The sequence below is a fragment of the Balaenoptera ricei genome, chromosome 4, assembly GCF_028023285.1.
Source record: "Balaenoptera ricei isolate mBalRic1 chromosome 4, mBalRic1.hap2, whole genome shotgun sequence".
In the NCBI taxonomy this organism is placed as follows: domain Eukaryota; kingdom Metazoa; phylum Chordata; class Mammalia; order Artiodactyla; family Balaenopteridae; genus Balaenoptera; species Balaenoptera ricei.
Window position 1 is genome coordinate 77,910,929 of NC_082642.1, and position 17,980 is coordinate 77,928,908.

At 49.5% G+C, this 17,980-nt stretch overlaps 2 protein-coding genes across 20 annotated transcripts in view; one reads left to right on the forward strand and one right to left on the reverse strand.

Moving 5' to 3' along the window:
- The window catches only part of YEATS2 (YEATS domain containing 2), a 109,700-nt gene extending 102,032 nt beyond the window's left edge, over nt 1–7,668 (forward strand). For 3 of the 4 annotated variants that reach the window (XM_059920616.1, XM_059920619.1, XM_059920618.1), the window contains 5 exons: nt 184–385; nt 2,034–2,260; nt 3,602–3,676; nt 4,412–4,485; nt 5,873–7,668. In XM_059920616.1, the coding sequence (XP_059776599.1) occupies nt 184–385; nt 2,034–2,260; nt 3,602–3,676; nt 4,412–4,485; nt 5,873–5,981 (687 nt within the window). In that variant the 3' untranslated portion in view covers nt 5,982–7,668. Of the gene's footprint in view, nt 1–183; nt 386–2,033; nt 2,261–3,601; nt 3,677–4,411; nt 4,486–5,872 lie in introns of those variants that run through there. The other variant, XM_059920620.1, reaches the window with a different exon arrangement.
- MAP6D1 (MAP6 domain containing 1) lies at nt 108–17,707 on the reverse strand. 16 transcript variants are annotated; one of them, XR_009502876.1, is made up of 7 exons: nt 17,281–17,707; nt 11,932–12,049; nt 11,211–11,351; nt 9,695–9,785; nt 6,730–8,550; nt 1,936–2,086; nt 108–824 (listed from the first exon to the last, which is right to left on the reverse strand). XR_009502876.1 is itself a non-coding variant. In XM_059920621.1 (3 exons), the coding sequence occupies exons 1-3, from the start codon at nt 17,658–17,660 to the stop codon at nt 11,271–11,273; spliced, it is 579 nt and encodes a 192-aa protein (XP_059776604.1). In that variant the 5' UTR covers nt 17,661–17,707; the 3' UTR covers nt 8,846–11,270. The 16 variants fall into 16 exon arrangements, 1 of the variants encoding a protein (XP_059776604.1); XR_009502873.1 differs by having other exon boundaries at nt 10,199–11,351; XR_009502874.1 differs by having other exon boundaries at nt 6,730–6,893; nt 8,435–8,550; nt 9,695–11,351.
- Between the last annotated feature and the right edge of the window lie 273 nt (nt 17,708–17,980).

Genomic DNA, 17,980 nt, shown 5'->3' on the forward strand with positions numbered 1-17,980 from the left:
ATTTTATAAGCATTAGGTAAGAGTTCTTTTACTTTTTTTAAAAACTGAGGAGTAACACCATCAGATTTTTTTTCCTTAGAAAAAAATGATTCTAACAAGTTAGCATGGTAGTTTAGAGTTGGGTGATTTATTTGAACACGCTAAGTTGAAGAATTCTCCCCCTCCCCCCTCAATTTGTTTAAGTGGCAAAGAGCGATGACAATGCGAAAAGTCTTACAAGAAATACTGGAAAAGAATCCAAGATTTCATCACCTGACTCCGCTTAAAACCAAGCACATCGCTCACTGGTGTCGCTGCCATGGCTACACCCCACCTGACCCCGAAAGCCTGAGGAGCGACGGGGACTCGATCGAGGATGTGCTGACCCAGATTGACAGCGAGCCAGGTGAGCACTGGTGGGACTCGGAGCACCATCGGCAGCCGAGAGGTGTTTCCTTGGAGCCCACGGTCACCTCTCAGCCTCCATGGTTTTCGGGCCACGTCAGCCCCAGCAGTTTTCAGTGCTCTTTCCTTCAGCTGAGGTGAAGGGACCTGAGGACTCCAAGAGCTGCCTCAGAGAACAGGAGCCCACCCTGGGTGTCCCGCCCACCCCCCAGGATGGTCCCTACAGAACTATTTGTGCCCAAGTGTCCCGAGTGTTGTGCCCCAGCCAGGAATGTTCTGGCCCGTGACATGCAACAGGAACACACTGTTCATTCAGGAGCCCCCTTCCTCAGCATCATTTCTCCTTTGAAGACCTTCTTGATCAAACTCCTTTCCTTGTGGTAGAAGTGACTTCTTCCTTTGTGACCTTATAGCCACCCTCACACAGACGAGTCTTCTCCCTGAAGATGGGGACGATATCTTATTTGTTACTTTATCTCCAAAACCTAGCCTGGAAGTGCACTGTGCTGGAGGCACAGGTTTAAACAACTAATAATGTTGCAGATAAAATGAATTGTTTTATGATAAAGACACAAATAACTGAGCTATATGTGGGCAGGGGTGCAGGGGAGCTGGGTATACAAGACATATGGGGAAAATATTTTGAGTTTCACCTTAATGAATAAGGAGTGTTTTCTCCTCTCAACCCCATTTCTGTAGAAAAACAGATGCTCCACCTCCCAGTCTGAGGGAACCTGGAGCACAGGTAGGGTCTGGGGGGGATCCCTTAAGACTTAGCACAAGTCCCATTTTCTCCATGAAGCTTTCCCCAGAGCCCTAACGCAGGGTGGCCTCTCCTTTCTCTGACCTCCAGTGGTGTTTAATATCAGAACCTTGAGGGTTTGTCAGATTTATATCTAAGCTTTTTGGAGAGCAGAGACCATGTCGATTACTTCTGTGCTTCACCTGTAGTGTATGTAAAGCACAATACTTTACCTGTACTAGGCTCTCTGTTAATACGACTGATTGATCTGTGAGCATCCTGCCAATAAAACAGAGAAAGCCAGGAGCTGGATGCTCTACCTCCACCCTGCTGGCTGCCCTTAACTCCCATCTTGTCCCAGTCTGGACCTCACTTACTTATCTGTAAAGTGAAAGGGATGCACTAGAAGATTCCCAGAGCCCCTGCTGGCTTTAAACTTCTAATACTCTTTGTTGGGCTTTGTATAAATCAACTTATTAAAGACTGGATGCATGGTATACACTAAAAAGTTAGTAGTACTTATCTCTAAGCAGAACATGGATGATTTTTAATTGCTTCATTGTGCATTTCTAAATTCTCCAGATTTAAAATTTGAAAAAAAAATTAGTGGAGTGGGAGGATGGCCTCGTTTTTGGTGGCATAAGTATGAATTATGTGCTGTTTTGACTTAGAGTGTCCTTAACAGCACATATGTTTTAACACAAGATGCCTGTCTTGGTGCTTGTCTCCCTTATGAATTACTAGTTCTCATAATTATAGATCCATAGAATTTTAGAACCAGAAAGAAGGTCAGCTCCCTTGATACTTACCCTTCTTCTCTGGGTCTCAGGCTATTGGTCCCTCGGAGATGGAAAGTCCCTTTCTTTTGTCACCACAGCTGTCATAAGACTGATTACCTCTCATTTAGAGTGCCCGTCATCATTCTCCTCTGCTGACAACCTCTGCCGGAAACTGGAGGACCTGCAGCAGTTTCAGAAAAGAGAGCCAGAGAATGAGGAGGAGGTGGACATCCTCAACCTCTCAGAGCCGTTAAAGATAAACATCAAAAAAGAACAGGACGAGAAACAGGAAGAAATGAAATTCTACCTGCCACCAACACCAGGCTCTGAATTTATTGGTGACATCACGCAGAAGGTAGGGGACTAAGGCCTGTGCTGCTGGATCCCTAACCAGGTGCAAGGTGCTCAGACGTTCAGCCTTAGAAACTGATACCAGACTCTCTGGTGAAGCAGGTGTATAACTTCCTTCTGCCTGGTAAACCTGGGCTCTGCTCTCTGGGCACCTGCCTTCCTACATCAGGGCCCTTGGGCAGGAAAATGAATTACATGTATAGCGAGGCTGCTCGTTGAACATGAAACTGAAGCAAAGGCAGCTAGATGTAGGCAGTTTTTTACTTTTCATCTCCTCTTTTCTCATTTGCCTCAGTAGAAGCACCTTTCCCTCATGAGGCATGTCATAATGAGCTCTCCCTGACACTGTACTAGCTCCCAAGTGCCCTGCCAGGGTGTGGACGTGGCACTCAGTGCCCTTATGGTACAGGAGAGAATTATCTACCTGCCTCCAGTGGAACGCAGCCTCGCTTCAGCATCTGCCTGCCGCACGGCTGCTTGGGATCCAAGTGATGAAAGACTAGTTTTTTTTCACCTACAGAAGGAGATGACAAATGGGGCCGTTTCCAGCTATATCTTCATCACCTATTGCAAATAGGGCCTCAGAGTCTGATTCCAGGCTTTCCAATATGTTGCTCCCACTGTCAGAATTCATGGCAATAAAACAAATACCATATGATCCCACTCATATTTGAAATATAAAAGCAACAAACAAATAAACTCACTAATACAAAGAACAGATTGGTGGTTACCACAGTCTGGGAGTGGCAGCGGGCAAAGGGGCTGAAGGTGATCAAAGGTAAAGTTTCATTTACAAAATAAATAAGTCATAGGGATGGAATGTACAGCATAGTGACTATAGTTAAAGTACTGTATTATATAATTAAAAGTTACTAAGAGAGTAGATCTTAAAAGTTCTCATCACAAGAAAAAAATTTCTAACTACATATGGTGTCGGATGTCAACACCATATCTGGTGATCATTTTGCAATATATACAAATATTGAGTCATTATATTGTACACCTGAAACTAATATAATGTTGCATGTCAACCATATCTCAATAAAAAATTTTAAGTAAATGTTAATAGAAAAAAAAAAAGAATTCATGGCAAATCCAATGTTCTCTCATGAAGGAGATTTGGGGGTAAGAGCAGGATTATAATAGCATTTTTAACAATCCCTTAGAAACGTGGAGTGGTAGGATAACAGATTTTCTGGTTGTTATATTCTGTGTTACTTGTCCATGAGTTTTGTCCAGAATGTTTGTGGAGTTATTCTTCCACCCGGACATCATCTTGGGTATCAGAAGCGTGCTTGTTTTTCACGTAGACATAGGAACAAATGGCTTTCTTCTGCTCTTCCAGATTGGGATCACCCTGCAGCCTGTGGCGCTGCATAGGAATGTGTATGCGTCGGTGGTGGAGGACATGATTTTGAAGGTGGGTGCCTGTGGGCAGCAGAGGGGCCGTGAGCTGCCGTCAGGGGCTGAAGCGCTGAGGGGCCAGCCAGGCAGGACAGCCTGGATGCCAGGCTGCTTTGAGTAAGACAAGGACAGAAGTGGAACAGAGATGACAGGCTTTACGATTTCTCAGCTTATTCGGGCTTCAAGTTTTCTCTTTTTTTTTTCCTTCTGATTTTTAAGTGAATTAAATTGTAGTTCTACAAGAGTTTCTGTGCTGATGTCACTCTAATGATATCTTTCAGTGCCATTTCAAGTGCTTTTTAAGTAGCCTGAGGTGAGAGTCAGAGGTCTCAGTGCTTAAGGAGGTGACTCACATATCACAACAACAGAAACAGCCACAACTGTCCCATCCCTCGGTGAGAGGATGACAAAACCAGGTTCCTTACCCAGCCGGATCCTAGCTCAGCAGTTCCTTTCCTGGTAGATCTCCTCCAGGAGCAGGGATACCTCACAAATAGCCCTCACCTGTTCTCCTTAAAAATAATGTCTGATTAATGAAAATTACCCCCTTCATAATTTCTCAGAATCATAGCCTCTGTAATTGTGGGCTATTATTTGTGGTCTATTATTCGAACCTTTAATTTTTCCTTAAGGACTTCTGATCCTTAGATACAGCTGTTTCCAAGTTTAGGGTATGGGATGGGGTCAGCTGCATCCCTTCTTGCCAGCAAGCAGGTGGCCCTTTTGAGAGTAACAGCATCTTCTGTTGTAGGCTACAGAGCAGCTGGTCAGTGACATCCTGAGACAGGCTTTGGCGGTTGGATACCAGGCAGCATCTCACAACAGGTACCGTTATCCCTTTAGTTGGTGGTATCAGGCTGACAGATATTTCTTCACAGTTTAGTTGCCCATCGTGATGTTTTAGACCTAAGTCAGTTCAGTAGGAGGTGTCAGTGCTTGGGACATTCTGAGAGGCAGACAGACTTGGGGGTCTGCTTGGTTGTTTTGAGACAGTCTCGTGGTTGTGAGAGGTCTGTATCTTCCCCGTCTCTACTGCACAGACCCTGTTCAGTAGGACTCTGATATGTTACAGGGTTGAACAAATACCAATTCGTTGCCATTGAAGATAATAGTGTTTCTTTCGTGTCAGATTTAGGGCCAGGCACTGCATATATTACCTAATTTGTTGTTCATTTCAGAACTCATACTCCCTTTTTAGAAATCAGGAAACCGGGCTCTGAAAGGTAATCTTGCCTGGCTTTCCCAGCAAATACATGATAGAACCTAGAGTTAAACTTGGATCTCACTAGCTCTATACCCACAGGCTCACCAGTGCTCTTTGCAGCCTCTCTAATTGTCATTGATTGGGACGCTGAATTTTGCTCTTTTCCTGGGCCCTGAAAGAATGATAGACAGGCATTCCTTTCAAAGGAAACAAATTTATTTTATTCTGTTGTGCTTAAAGGCTGTCATAAATTTATATAACTTTAACAGAATACCTGAGGACATGAAGAGACCTAAATCAGAGGAATATGATTAGGTCAGACTTGACAGGAATGTAACACATCAGGCAGTGTAGAGAGGTCTTTACGAAAAGTGGGGAACAAAGGAGTTCTAGTAATGCCGGTTCTTATCCTGCTGGAGATCCAGGGAGTGGGCGGAGTGCCTCTGCAGCCCCTGCTCGCCTCTATGGTCCCAACTGTGAAGACACAGAGTGACCTGAGTGCTTTTGATAAGAACATTGAACATCACACTTGGCCTGCCATAACTCCATCTCCCATCTTTCCAAGAGATGGGCTCTGTGGTGCATTGAGTCATCTTTCATTCGGCTGAGACTGAATTACAGCAATAACATTGTTCTGCTTTACTTCCTTTCTCTTTTCTCAATCCCCAGTCTTTTTTTTCTTCTTCTTCTTCTTAATCATTCAACCACCTTCTTGAAATCCATCTCATGCCTGTGGTAGGAAGTCATATTTGAGCCCTAAATAGGGCTGACCGGGAAGAGGGTAGGCCACATCTCCACCAGAGTCAAAGGAATTAGTGGGAAAGAAGAGGGGGAGAGAGAAGGCACCTGGCCACTCCCCATCCCCAGAGTGGCCCTAAACCATGCCTATCACTCACCATCGTCCCCATCTACTAGAGCCTGTGCATGGGATGGTCCTTCCGGTAACTTAATGGATTAAATTATTTAGATATTTGAGAGAATCACTAACATCTTTGTTTTTTGGACCAGGATTCCCAAAGAAATTACAGTGAGTAACATTCACCAGGCCATTTGCAACACTCCTTTTCTGGACTTCCTCACAAACAAACACATGGGGATACTGAATGAAGATCAGTGAACAGAATGAAGATGCGCCTAGGAAAGCAGGATTCGAAGTCTTGAACGGTGATGACTCTTCGGTTCGGGAGAGAAGGTCGTTTTCTGTGTGCCTCAGAGTATGACGGCCACTCAGCCACTGCCTCCACTTAGTAACACCAGTGTTCAGCCCCAGGTCAGATCCTTTTAGGAGAGAAGTTTGTTTCCTGATTCTAGACGGAAGCCATGAGTGGATGCATGCTCTGTCAGCTTGTATCTGTTCCCTCTCTGTGCAGGCTCCATCAGGGTCTCAGAGCAGGGTCAGGCCCCATGTATCAGGCCCTTCTGTCCTCTGCGTGTTTTCCAGGGGCACCTTGGGCCTGAGTCTCCCTCCAGGAGGCGGAAAATGAGTCTGGCGAGCTAGAGATTTCACCCATTCTGTGGGCTGGGGTTACAGGCACCCCGCCCAGTTACCCTGATAACATCTGGAGGCGGGCTGGCCTTCGGCACTCAGACCCCGAGGATCGGCTCAGGGAGCAGTGATGCTGTGTGGAAGACACACAAGCCTGGGAGGCTGCAGACTGAGAACGCTTCTGTCGTGGAACACAGGAGCATTACCACAGCCAGTCTCAAGAGCATCGTCACGGGATGGACAGACCCCAGCATAGGTCAGGAAAAGGTTTGACTACAACCGAGAAGCTCTTAGCCATAGACAGCACCCACAAAGCCCGGGCACTTGGCAGACTCAGGCCAGCTTTGAGTGTGTGCCGGGCAGAGAGCTGGTTCCTCACCATTGGCGTGGTCTGCAGGAGCTTCTGCTGCTGAATCCACGTTGAGTGGCCAGTGGGGAGCAGCCCCTTGGACAGTTCATCCTATCCAGTGGATTTGGTGTCTTGTTCTTCTCTGTCAAGGAGTTTTTCCCAAGAAGAAAAGTGTTTTAAACACTTGTGAGTGCCTTAAAGGTAGAGAAAGGACTGTCAAAGCCAAGACACAGGGATGTCAGTGCTCAGAAGCAGTGAGAACAGATTGTGTCATAAGCAGAGGCCATCTCAGTGGGAGGCAGAAGTGGACGGAAAAAGGAAAGTTAGCCGTGCCCTGCATGATGTCCAGTTTCATTATAGACACTTTACCCCAATCTTCCTGACAGTCTGTGTAGAAGTAAAGAATTTATTCTCAGCAGTTAGGAATCTGCTCCAAGAAAAACTGAAAGCTGTGAGTCAGAGCCAAAGAAACTTATCCAAGCAACATAATTCATGTTTTCATGAATCCTCTAGATGTTTGAGTCAGGAGAAGGCAGGGAGGCAACTACGAGAAATCTGCCCTTCTTTTTTCAGCATCTGAGGACTGCAGCTGCAGAGGGAAATTACTCAGTAAGGCAGAGGGAAATTACTCAGTAAGGCAGAGGGCATGCCCTGGCTTAGTAATAGAACAGTTTAGTAGTAAAGGCTCAGATATTCCAGACATAAAATACTCCAGGCAGGGTTAATGGGCAAGTGTAGACTCACTCAGCAGTGGACTGCGACTCAGAGCTAAAGGGTGAAGATTTGACCCAAATGAGAACAGAGCCAGTTACTACAGGTGTGAAAGCCTCAAGAAATTATCTTTTTGCAGAAGAAATAGTAAGCGATTTAACAGTCCCCATATATGTTAATGTTGCAAATGTATTTGTATCATAATATGTAACATAATTGTGTAACAAAAATATCTACAATAAATCTTTCAGTATTTGTGATGGGTTTTTCTGAGTTTGGAGCACTACACTTTGGTAGGGTTTTTCTTGCATTAGGTCAAAAAGAGCTGGGATGAGGCAAAGGTATAGGTGTTTGTGTACTTGAATTAATTCTTCCACTTCTTTCCAAAAAGAATTTGCAGCTACTTAAAATAAGGATTACAGTTATATAAAAATCTGAAAAAGTTTTGGAAAAATGCATGTTGGTCCTGGCCATAGTGGTTTCTGACAGCTTGGAGCAAAGGAAAACTACCTGATGATTGAGCTCAGAGCCTCCTCAAAGCCAAGGCAAAGAGTAAAACAGCTCCTGTTGTCCAATCAAGAAGCACAGCGGTTCGTCTGGCAAGAATGGGTCTGTGCTGAAGCCAGAAAGAAGTTACTCCTGTGACCCAGTCCTGCTGGGACCATCTGCCATCACAGTGGCTAAAAAATTACAGCAAGTGCAGAAATATTTCAGAAATGACTATTATTTATATCCACCCTTAATAAGAACTAAAAGCTTTGAAAGCTTTGGTTCTTCAAAGGTGAGAAGTTCTTTGGGGAGGAGGCCCTGTGAAACAATCCAAGTATGTAGCTTTCTTGGGACCAGGCTTCACTTAGTGTCAACCTTTAGGGAGTTGAATGGTCTGGAGGAAGGAGAATAGGGGCATTGATTAGGCCCCCTTCTTGAATGTTATTTGTGTCAGCCACGGTTTTGACAGGAGCCACAGGACAGACAGTGTCACAGTACCTTAATCGGGGGCTCCCTCTTAACTGACTGAAGGCACCTGTGTGAGTGAGGCCAGCGGAGCTGATCCTGCTCAAAGGGTCCCCCGTTGGCCCAGGGTGGGCTGCATGGCCAAGGTTCTCTCAAAAGCTGCTTTTTGGAGTTTGGCAAAAAATCCTGGAGTTATTACAAGGATGAAAGTATTAGCGTTTGTAATGGGTTTTTCTGAGTTCGACTCACTACGGAGCCGTCAGTCTTGGTCTAAATGACTGTGGGTGAAAGGACCCAGGGGCTTCCCTGTGGTTGGGCCTCCTCACGGCTGGTCCAGGCTGCTACTGCAGTGCTAACTTTGGTCATGGAATAATTAATTTGAACTCTTTCCTTTGGCTAAAATTACCTAACAAGCAGATTAAACTGCTTTTTAATTTAATATAAAAATGCTAATTAATTATATAGAAACTTTTAGCAAATATTCTAAGGTGTAAAAAATTTTTAATTATCCATAGTTCCCCGTCTCAAAGATAGCCACCATCAGTATTCCAGCGCGTTCCTTTCGGTCTTCGTCTGTGTCATACATATGACCTAGGTGAGTTGGGACCGCGTGGTTGAGGCTGTTATCTCAGTTGCTTCTGAAGGCGACTCCGGTAACATAATGTTAAGGCCTTATTAAGACCTAGTGGGAGGAAGCTGCTGCTTCAGAATCCAGATCTAATAATGAAGTCTAGTACGGAAGGCTGTTGGGTTGGGGCGTTTCTGAAAAGCTGTTTGTTCCTGGGTGTGCAGGATGCCTTCCAGAGGTCAGGCCTCTCCCAGGCGGTGGTGCCAACACTGCCAGCATGGGAGCCCGCTTTACCCCAGCTCAGTGAATGGGCTCTTGGGACAGGCTCTGGGGGAGGGATGGGCATGGCTGGCTATGCGGTGTGACACAGGCAGGGGCTACTGAGAGGGCCTGTCAGTGGCATCAGATGGACCAAAGCTGCAGATGGGAGTAAAGCAGGCTCCCGGGAAGGGGTGCTCGGGCAGGAGAGAATAAGTACAGCAGCTGCGCTTTGTTGGCCATTTACTGTACTAAGCACGCTGCACATAAACACACTCTCTTGGGGGGGTGGGGAGGGGAGTGGCATTACCCATACTTTGCAGATAAGGAAACAGACGCTTAAACTGCTCCCAGCTAGTGAGTGGAGAAGCCAAGATGATTTGAGCCCAAGACTAGCTTCAAAGACAGTCTTTTTACCCTAGGCTCCTGGCGGGGTTGGGGGGATATGGGTAAGTAAGTGTAAAAGAGGAAGTTCGTGGGTTCTGTTAAATATTAACTACATACGACACCAGTGCGACTGCAGCCCAGGGTCAGCGTTCTCAGAATCTACAAGCCTCCAAGGGAGAGCAGCAGTAGCCATGGCACATTCAGTCCTCTAAGAGGGGATAAAGGAAGACATGAGAAGGCGTTCGTGTTTATAATTAAAGAAATAAGTTAAATTGAAACAGTATGTTTGGGTTTTAGTAGAATCTGAGATTGTAACCATTAATCTGTTTGCTTCTCACAGAATGCCCAGCACGCAGTCTCTTCCCTTAGAAGCATCTAACGCGCAAAACCAATGAAGTCTGAAATAATAGAACCCTTTGTGTAAGCATATGGTTTTGCTTTTCCCTTTAAAATGATTCTCTCAGAGCATTTCCTTTGCTGGAACGTGCCAGAGCTGGGAGCTAGCACCTCTGAGGGGACTGACGGCCCCTCGCAGCCTGAGCTGGAAACTCGGCCCCGCCTCCGCTCTGAGCTGCTTCTAAAACCTGAATGCCACCTCCTGTGGTGAAAGTAAATGCTCACCTGGCTAAGCCACCTGAGGGCTGGAAAGGGGTAAAGATCCAAAGGGAAATCCTTGAGCTTCCTTACCAAAACTGTCCTTCGCTTGTGCCTCTAATCTCTAAAAGGAACACAAACTCCTTCAACTGTTTCGAGGGCTGCTGTGCAAAGAGGGGACCGGGCTAGTTCCAGGTGGCTGCACTGGCTGGAATTTGTCGAGAAAGTCAGGAGGGCCTTCCAAAAACAGAATGAGCTGCCTCAACAGCTAGTGAGCTCCCTGTAATGAGATGACGTTTTCAGGTCTTTCAGGGAATGAAGCTAATGCCACCCTTCTCCCAAAGAAGCTCCCAGTTCTTAGTATAGTAGTTCCCATCTAGTCATCAATACATTAAGGGAACAAAACTGGAGTCAGTAATACTAAGGTGAATGTCATTCACTCAGTACTTCACTCATGCCAAGAAATGTTTTGTTAAAACCAGGGTCGTCTTGGCCATAAAGAAATTGTCTTTAAAACTGAAACCCTATGATGATTGATATTCTGCTGCTTTGGGAAACTCCTTCCTGGTTACTTAGCATCATCATGAGTCACATGCAGGTGATAACCTAAGAAAGATTTCTTCTACAGCCTGAACATGTGGGGCCGTTGGTGGGACTATCCAAGGACACCACCTTGGGTTACCATAGGTTATAAAATTATCGTGCAGCCTGCAAAAACAATAACGTGGACATTACTGGATCTTTCAAGGACCTGTTATGTCCATATTCCTCAGCCCCCAGCGACCAATTCAGTTCACAGAATTGATCAAGTTCTTCAGATGTAAAAAATGAAGGGTGGCCAAAAGAGGCAATTAAAAAAGATCTGAAGCCTTCCGCACACGTCTCTGAGGCCCAGAGCTGAGCTGGGTGGTGCTGTGTCCCTCTGTGCCTCTGCTCTGCCCGCGGCCTCGTGCAGCTTGGAGAGGAAGTAGTGCCCCACGGTGAGAACGGAGGACCCTACCCCTCTGACAGCAGGGGCCATCTGGTCCTGAGACCTCACCCCAGTCCCCGGGCAGTGGGTTCTGATCCTCTGTGGCTGCTCGCTTTTCTCCGTGGGCAATCACATGTTGAGGATCCGGGGAGCCGAGGCCTGAAAGATGGCTGAGGGGTTAGGGGCGAACTTCTTCCTCACCTCAGGGACCTGGAAAATGAAATGTGGCCACAGATCAGTGGGCTTTTCCCTCGACTTTCCCCCTCCCCGCAGCTCCAGGAAAACAATCCCCTCCTCTTCGTCCTCGAGAGTTGGGACTGCTAACCTGAAGGGTCTGCAGTGGGCGGGGTTCCTGCGTTAGTGGACATTGGCCAGATGGAGCACGTGGACCTTCCTTTCTCCCTGAAGCCTCCTTTGGGTTGAGTCAGGAAGCTGAACAGCCCCACCCCCCTTCCAGCTCCTCCTTACACGAACGCCGGGGCTTAGACAGCTTGTCACTAGGGGTCAGTGCTCAAGGGTAAGATTGGGATTTAGAAGGGAGGGGACACCCTGCTCCCCAGAGAAGTCAGCACTAGGGGGACACACACGTGGCTAACGACAAAGCAGCACCTTGGCTTTCTGTTCGCGAGGAACAATCGGGTGCTCAGACACCACTGTCCCTGGCATAATGCCATCCTACACCATCCAAACCTGACTCCTAGTCCCTAACCTGGAAAAAAAGCCTCTGTCCTCACACCGCCTGCAGCCAGGCACCCAGCCCCTCGCACTGCAGCACCAGCTTCGGACTCACCTGGAAGCCAGCCCCGGGGCTGCTGTCCCATCCAGAGCTGTGGGTTGTGATGACTGCGGCAGGTTTCACCTTTGTGGATCTCGATGGCTTCACTCCAGTCCAAGCCTGGAATTCCTGTCTGGAACAGAACACATCACAACCTTGCACAGGGTCACCCGTCCCTTCCCCTGACCCTTCAGAGGCCTCGGCCCTTGCCCCGTGCCTCTGGAATATTCCTGACCAATGTCCACTGCTGAGATGCTGCTCTGGCTGCAGATGTTCCTTTCTCCCCTTACAAAGGCAGAACTAGCAGAGGAAGTGTACCCCAGACAGCTCCACCGGAAATTTTCTCTCCCGTTGCTGGGGAGCGATAGGCGCAGGCTGCACGGGGAGTAAGCAGAGAGCTCAGTCAACAACTGGATCCTACTCATCCCGAACCGCGAGCTCCCGGCGCGTGCTGGCCCTCAGAGACAGCACGTTCCAGCCCTGCCCTCCAGGGCTCCCTATCTTGCCTCCGGGCCACTTGAAGGGGCCCTAGAGGCCCAGAACCAGCGAAAGTCGCTTGCCTGCAGCCCACACCTCTGGTGGCCCTTATGTCCAGAGGAGGTGCCGGACTGGACAGCACACTGCACGGCCCTCCGTACCTGGTTACAACTGAGGAAGAAAATGAGGCTCAGTGTTATGTTTAGTTTTTAATAACTTGTCTTATTAACTCCTGCAAGAGAGTATAAATCATAGTGACCATCTCAAGAAACTAAAGACAGCCTGGCGCTGTGACTTTTGTATGGCGCTATGCCCGCTGGCACTGATGCGCGGGAGCAGGGAGGGACGGTGGTCTGCACAGGGGGGTAGGTGTTGGCGGGAAGTGACAAGGCTGGCACGGCCTAGCTCCAAGTGCTCAGAGTAGCATTCTTTTGACAAAGACTTAATTCCTCAATTCCTCTTTAAAAAAAAAAGACCGGGCATCCCTGGTGGCGCAGTGGTTGAGAATCTGCCTGCCAATGCAGGGGACACGGGTTCGAGCCCTGGTCTGGGAAGATCCCGCATGCCGCGGAGCAGCTGGGCCCGTGAGCCACAACTACTGAGCCTGCGCGTCTGGAGCCTGTGCTCCGCAACAAGAGAGGCCGCGATAGTGAGAGGCCCGCGCACCGCGATGAAGAGTGGCCCCTGCTCGCCGCAACTGGAGAAAGCCCTCGCACAGAAACGAAGACCCAACACAGCCAAAAATTAAAAAAAAAAAAAAAAAAAAAGACCTATTTTAATTCTATCAACTCCCCTACTAAATGGCAGAGACCTCCTGTGCCCACAGGAGCCGCTGGCCAAGGTGATGTTCTGAGGAAAAGGGTCCAGATGGCCAGAGGCAGCACCCACATTTGGGCTGGGTCCACGCCTATCTCACCTCATCCACAGCCCTGGCCAGGTTTCAGGCCTTGAGGTCAACAAAGCAGCCTTTTCTCCTTAGCAGCACAGCTGGGCACCACTGGGCAAGACACGTGTGCAGGGAGCAGCTGTGTCTGTGGTCAGCACTTGGGTACCAGGAGGCGAATTGGGCCAAGGCCCTATTGGATAGCTTTTGCTTCCAAAGCTGCAAGGTTTCAAAGACCAGCTGCCCGAGCCATCTGCTACTCTTGTTTCTCCTGGGGAAGCAGGTCCTCCCCTGGGTGTGCCCTTCTGTTCCCACACTGAGCTGAGCCTTGGGTCTGGCAGCCCAAGCCCGCTGCCCCAGGGTGGCTGCAGGGGTCCCAGAGCAGGAAGTGACCAGAGCCAGGGGCTAGAGCAGTGCCTATGGCTGCTTGTGGGGCAGGCCTGGTGCTGGAGCCCAGGTGAGAGGGGGGCCGGCAGTGGGGATGGAGAAGGGATGTTGAAGACAGACTCGGCAGGGCCTGGTGACTGCCCAGGAGATGAGGAGGGCAGGCTAATGGCCTGCCGAGGAGATAATACAGGACTAGCTGAGTCCACTGTGCCTCCCCTCACCAAGCAGTTTCCACCACTGTCCACCTCATGTGAGCCTCAGCTGGACCTTGAGGGCCGCAGTCCCTCCTGCTGAGGGGCAGGGAGCCACCCAGGGCACTGCAGAGCGCCCAGACTGAGGATCCTGAGGCCTGGGTTCTCAGGCCAACATGGCTTCAAACAAATCCCTGAACTTCCCTAAGCCTTCCCGATGGGCACTTGGAAAAGTGGGAGTCAAGTCTGACACTTTGACTGTCGGCCCTTTAACTGACTCACCCAGGAAGGAAAGAGGGATGACTGGGCCAGGGAATTCTGGAGGGGAGGCGCTGGGAGGAGCTGGTCATGAGGAAGGACCCAGGCTGGCAGTGGGCAGGACCCGCTGCCCATCTGGCCGAGTGAGTGACGCAGGTCAGTTCTCACCTGGAGACCAAGGGCCAGGCGAGGCAGGACCTGCTGGGGTGGAGAGGAGTATCCCTGGGCTCTCTGGATCTGTTCATTTCCTTTGTTTTGTAAATTTCTTTAAATAGTTCGCTTAGGTAATGTGCATCTTTCAAGAAGGTAGGCGGGATGGAGTTGCTCATTCCAGTAGTAGAGCTGGGAGATGGAGGGTCCCTGAGGTCGGCTCACACGGTGCTGGGGGAGCCAAGTTCAGCAGTGGTCCTGTGTCTCTGCCAGGTGACCCAGGCAGCTAAGCTCTTGCTATTTCTGCTTTACAGATGAGGAAAGGGTCAGAGGGGCCAAGTGACCCACCAAGTTTATATACCAGGAAGGAGAGCTCTAGTGAGTCCCAACTCTTGCCCAGCTCAGTACTTTTCCACCACTGCCAGACACAGGTCAAGCAACTACCTGATTCAGAGGAGGCAGCATCTTAGGGGATGATAACCTATTGGGGACACAGATTTGGTCTCTGAGGCAAGACACACTTGGGTTCTGCTCTGCTCTGCTCTGCGTGACCTCGTGCCAGCCACTCAAGTTCCTCGTCTATACAATGGGGACAGCAACTTATTCCAGGGCGTTATTGTGAAGTCTTGGGGAGATAATCTGTGGGAAGTCCTAAGCCTGGTGCCTGGTACGTGTCAAGCAGAGAGTAATAACTAGTACCTTTAGTATCACTGGAGCTGGAAGGACCCAGCAGGACATTCAAACCTGCCATCTGCTCAGCAAGGATGAGGGACGGCTTCTAAAAGTCCAGCCTTTGCTTGGACACTTCCAGTGAGCAGGAGATCAGCACCACGTGACCTTACCCATCGCAGTCAGTTCTACTTATTAGAAAGTGTGCTTCCTTCCCTAAGCTGAAGCTATCTCCCTGCAAGTTCCGCCCCCGTCTGTGCCTGGAACATCAGCCACTTGAAGGCGCTGCACACCCAGGACCTCTGGCCTTCCAGAGCTGTCACCATTCAAGGCCCCTCCAGCTGGTTCAGGGCCCCGTCATGCAGCAGTTGGCATCGTCCACTGCCTGGCTGGGGCCCCAGTGCTGCGGCTCAGTGTCTGCCCTGCCCCTGACACCCCTGGCTGCATTTCTGCAGCTCAGCTTGAGCACACGTCCCTGAACACAAGACCCACCCTGAAACGGCCACTCCCCATCGAGTTCCTTAAAACCTGCATGCCCATGAAGGAACCTCTGGGGAGACGGAATGTTCCACGTGTCTGAATTATGGTGGTGATGCCCAGGTGTATACAAAAGTCATCCAGCTGTACGCTTATAATGGATGAATTTTACTATATGGAAATTATACCTCAATACAGTTGATTTTAAAAGTAATAAAATTGAAGGGGAAAGTTCATACCTTTTGGCCCTTAATTCCACAGGTAGGAATTCATACTAAAGAAATTACTGTATAAGCAAAGCTTTAGCTACAAGAATGCTGATCAAAGGAGATTTTTTTCTCTAAAATTTTTTGTTAAAGGTAATACATGTACTTTTTTTTTTAGAGCAGTGGTTCAGGGAATTCCCTGGTGGTCCAGTGGTTAGGACTCTGTGCTTCTATTGCAGGGGGCATGGGTTCCATCCCTAGTCGGGGAACTAAGATCCTGCAAGCCATGTGGTGCAGCCAAAAGAAAAAAACAGAAAAACAAAGCAGTGGTTCAAAAGGGCAGAGTGAAAAGTCCCTCAGTCTCCTTCCACCCCTGGCAGCATCCACAACTTCTTCCCCTTCTTCCTCTCCCTAAAGGTTACCATTTTCTCACACATCCTTGCAGAGACATCCTACGCTTATTTCAGCAGATATGTATGCATCAATAACCTCTTTAAAAACACAAATAGTAGCAGATGTATCGTTCTGCATCTTTTTTGACATCTTCTATTATCAGTACATTCTGGGCTTCCCAGTAGCCCATCCTATGGCAGAGCTATAATTAACCAGTCCCCTACATCAGTAGGACAATGGAACTGTTTCCATTTTCTGCTGTACGTTGTTGACACGTACCTTATACTCCTTAGCTCCCACCCCATGTTCAAGGTTACCTGTAGGGAAAATTTCTGCAAGTGAAGTAACTAGATCAAAGGAACAGTGTTTTTCATAGCCCCAAATTAGAAACACCCTAAATATTTAACGACATGAGAGTAGATTAATATTTGGACATATATATCAATATATGGATAATGTATATCCATAAGATAAAATACTGCACATCCATTAAAATTCATGTTGTAGAAGAGCATCTAGTAACACGGAATGACATCCACGATACGTGAAAGAAAAAAAAAAAACGTGTACAGTTACAAATCTAACTATGCAAGAATTATAAACAGATATGCAGTCAAATGCATGTTAAGGATTAGAAAGAACTACAAGTTTGGGGTAGGATTAAGGGCATACTCATTTTCTATGCTGTAATTTCCGTAATTTCCAATTTTTCTGATCACTGTTGTAATAAGGAGAGAGAAAGCCCTCAGTTGCCCAGGGGCAGAACATAGGCCTGTCCTCAGTGATAGCCAGGTCAGCTGCCCTCAGTCACTCAGTGGCATCTCTAGGGGACCACCCACTTGGAAGCTCTGCATTTGGTCCTCCCCACCAATGCCCCCACAGAAGGTGCTGCCTCAGGCAGTTGGCCCGCGAGCACCGCTCCTATGGCTAGGCCCACCTGGTGGAAGTTAAGGGGAAGCGGATTTTAACTCGGTCGAAGGCAGGCTTTCTGACAGGACTGCCCGAGAGGACAGCGAGTGAGGTAGTGAGCTCGCCGCCACGGAGGTGCTCGCTCACTCCGAGTCTGATCGGGGAGCATCGAAGGAGACGCTGGCAGTGCCAGGAACCAAAGGGGATGACCTCGAAGGCCGCCCGCAGCTCTCGAAGTCGTGTGGGATGGGGGCTCCAGGCGCCTCCTCCCTCCCGCCCACCCTGGTCCTCCAGGCTCCCCAGCTCAATCTCCTGGGACCAGGGGGTCTGCGTACGATGCGCTCTCCTGCCCCCAGCCTCATACCTGTACGATGTGGTCGCCGCTGCAGCCGCATCTGCGTCGCCGACGGGGAGCACGTAGACCCCCCGGCTGTAGGACGCAGGGGGCTTGATCCTGCGGCCGCCCGCTCCCGGCTCGCGCCCCAGTGTTCCATCTCTGGGCCCCGCGGGAGCCGTCCACACGCCGAAGTCCCGCTGGTACTGAGTAAGCGGCACGTCGCGGCCGGGGTCCCGCGCGCCTGCGGGGGACGGGCCCCTGCGCGAGGTGGCACCGCCCAGGCCCGGCTCCTCGCTCTCGAGGTCGGAGTAGCTGTGCAGGGTCAGTGGCACGGCCACGTCGGATCGGTCCAGCTGGTTCCAGCGCCGCGCCAGGCAGCAGAGGCGGCTGATGCAGGGCCACGCCATGCCGGCCCCCCCCCCCCGGCGCCTGGCGCTCGCTGGACTCCCTGCGCTCCGGGCCGCTCCGCCCCCGCCCCCGCCCGCGGCCCCGCCCCGGCGGCCCTCCCGGCGCCGCCGCAGCCCCGCCCCCCGGCCTGGGGCGGCCACCCAGGGAGCGGAGGGCTGGGCGACAGCCCTGCGAGGCCAGGGCCGCCTGTGCAGGGCTGGAGAGGGGCGCCGGTGAGGGAAGAGGGTAAGGCTGGCGGGGTGCAGAAACGGGGCTGGGGTTGGAGAAACTGAAACCGCCCGGAGGCACAAGTGTCCAACTTGAAGAATGTCTAATTTAA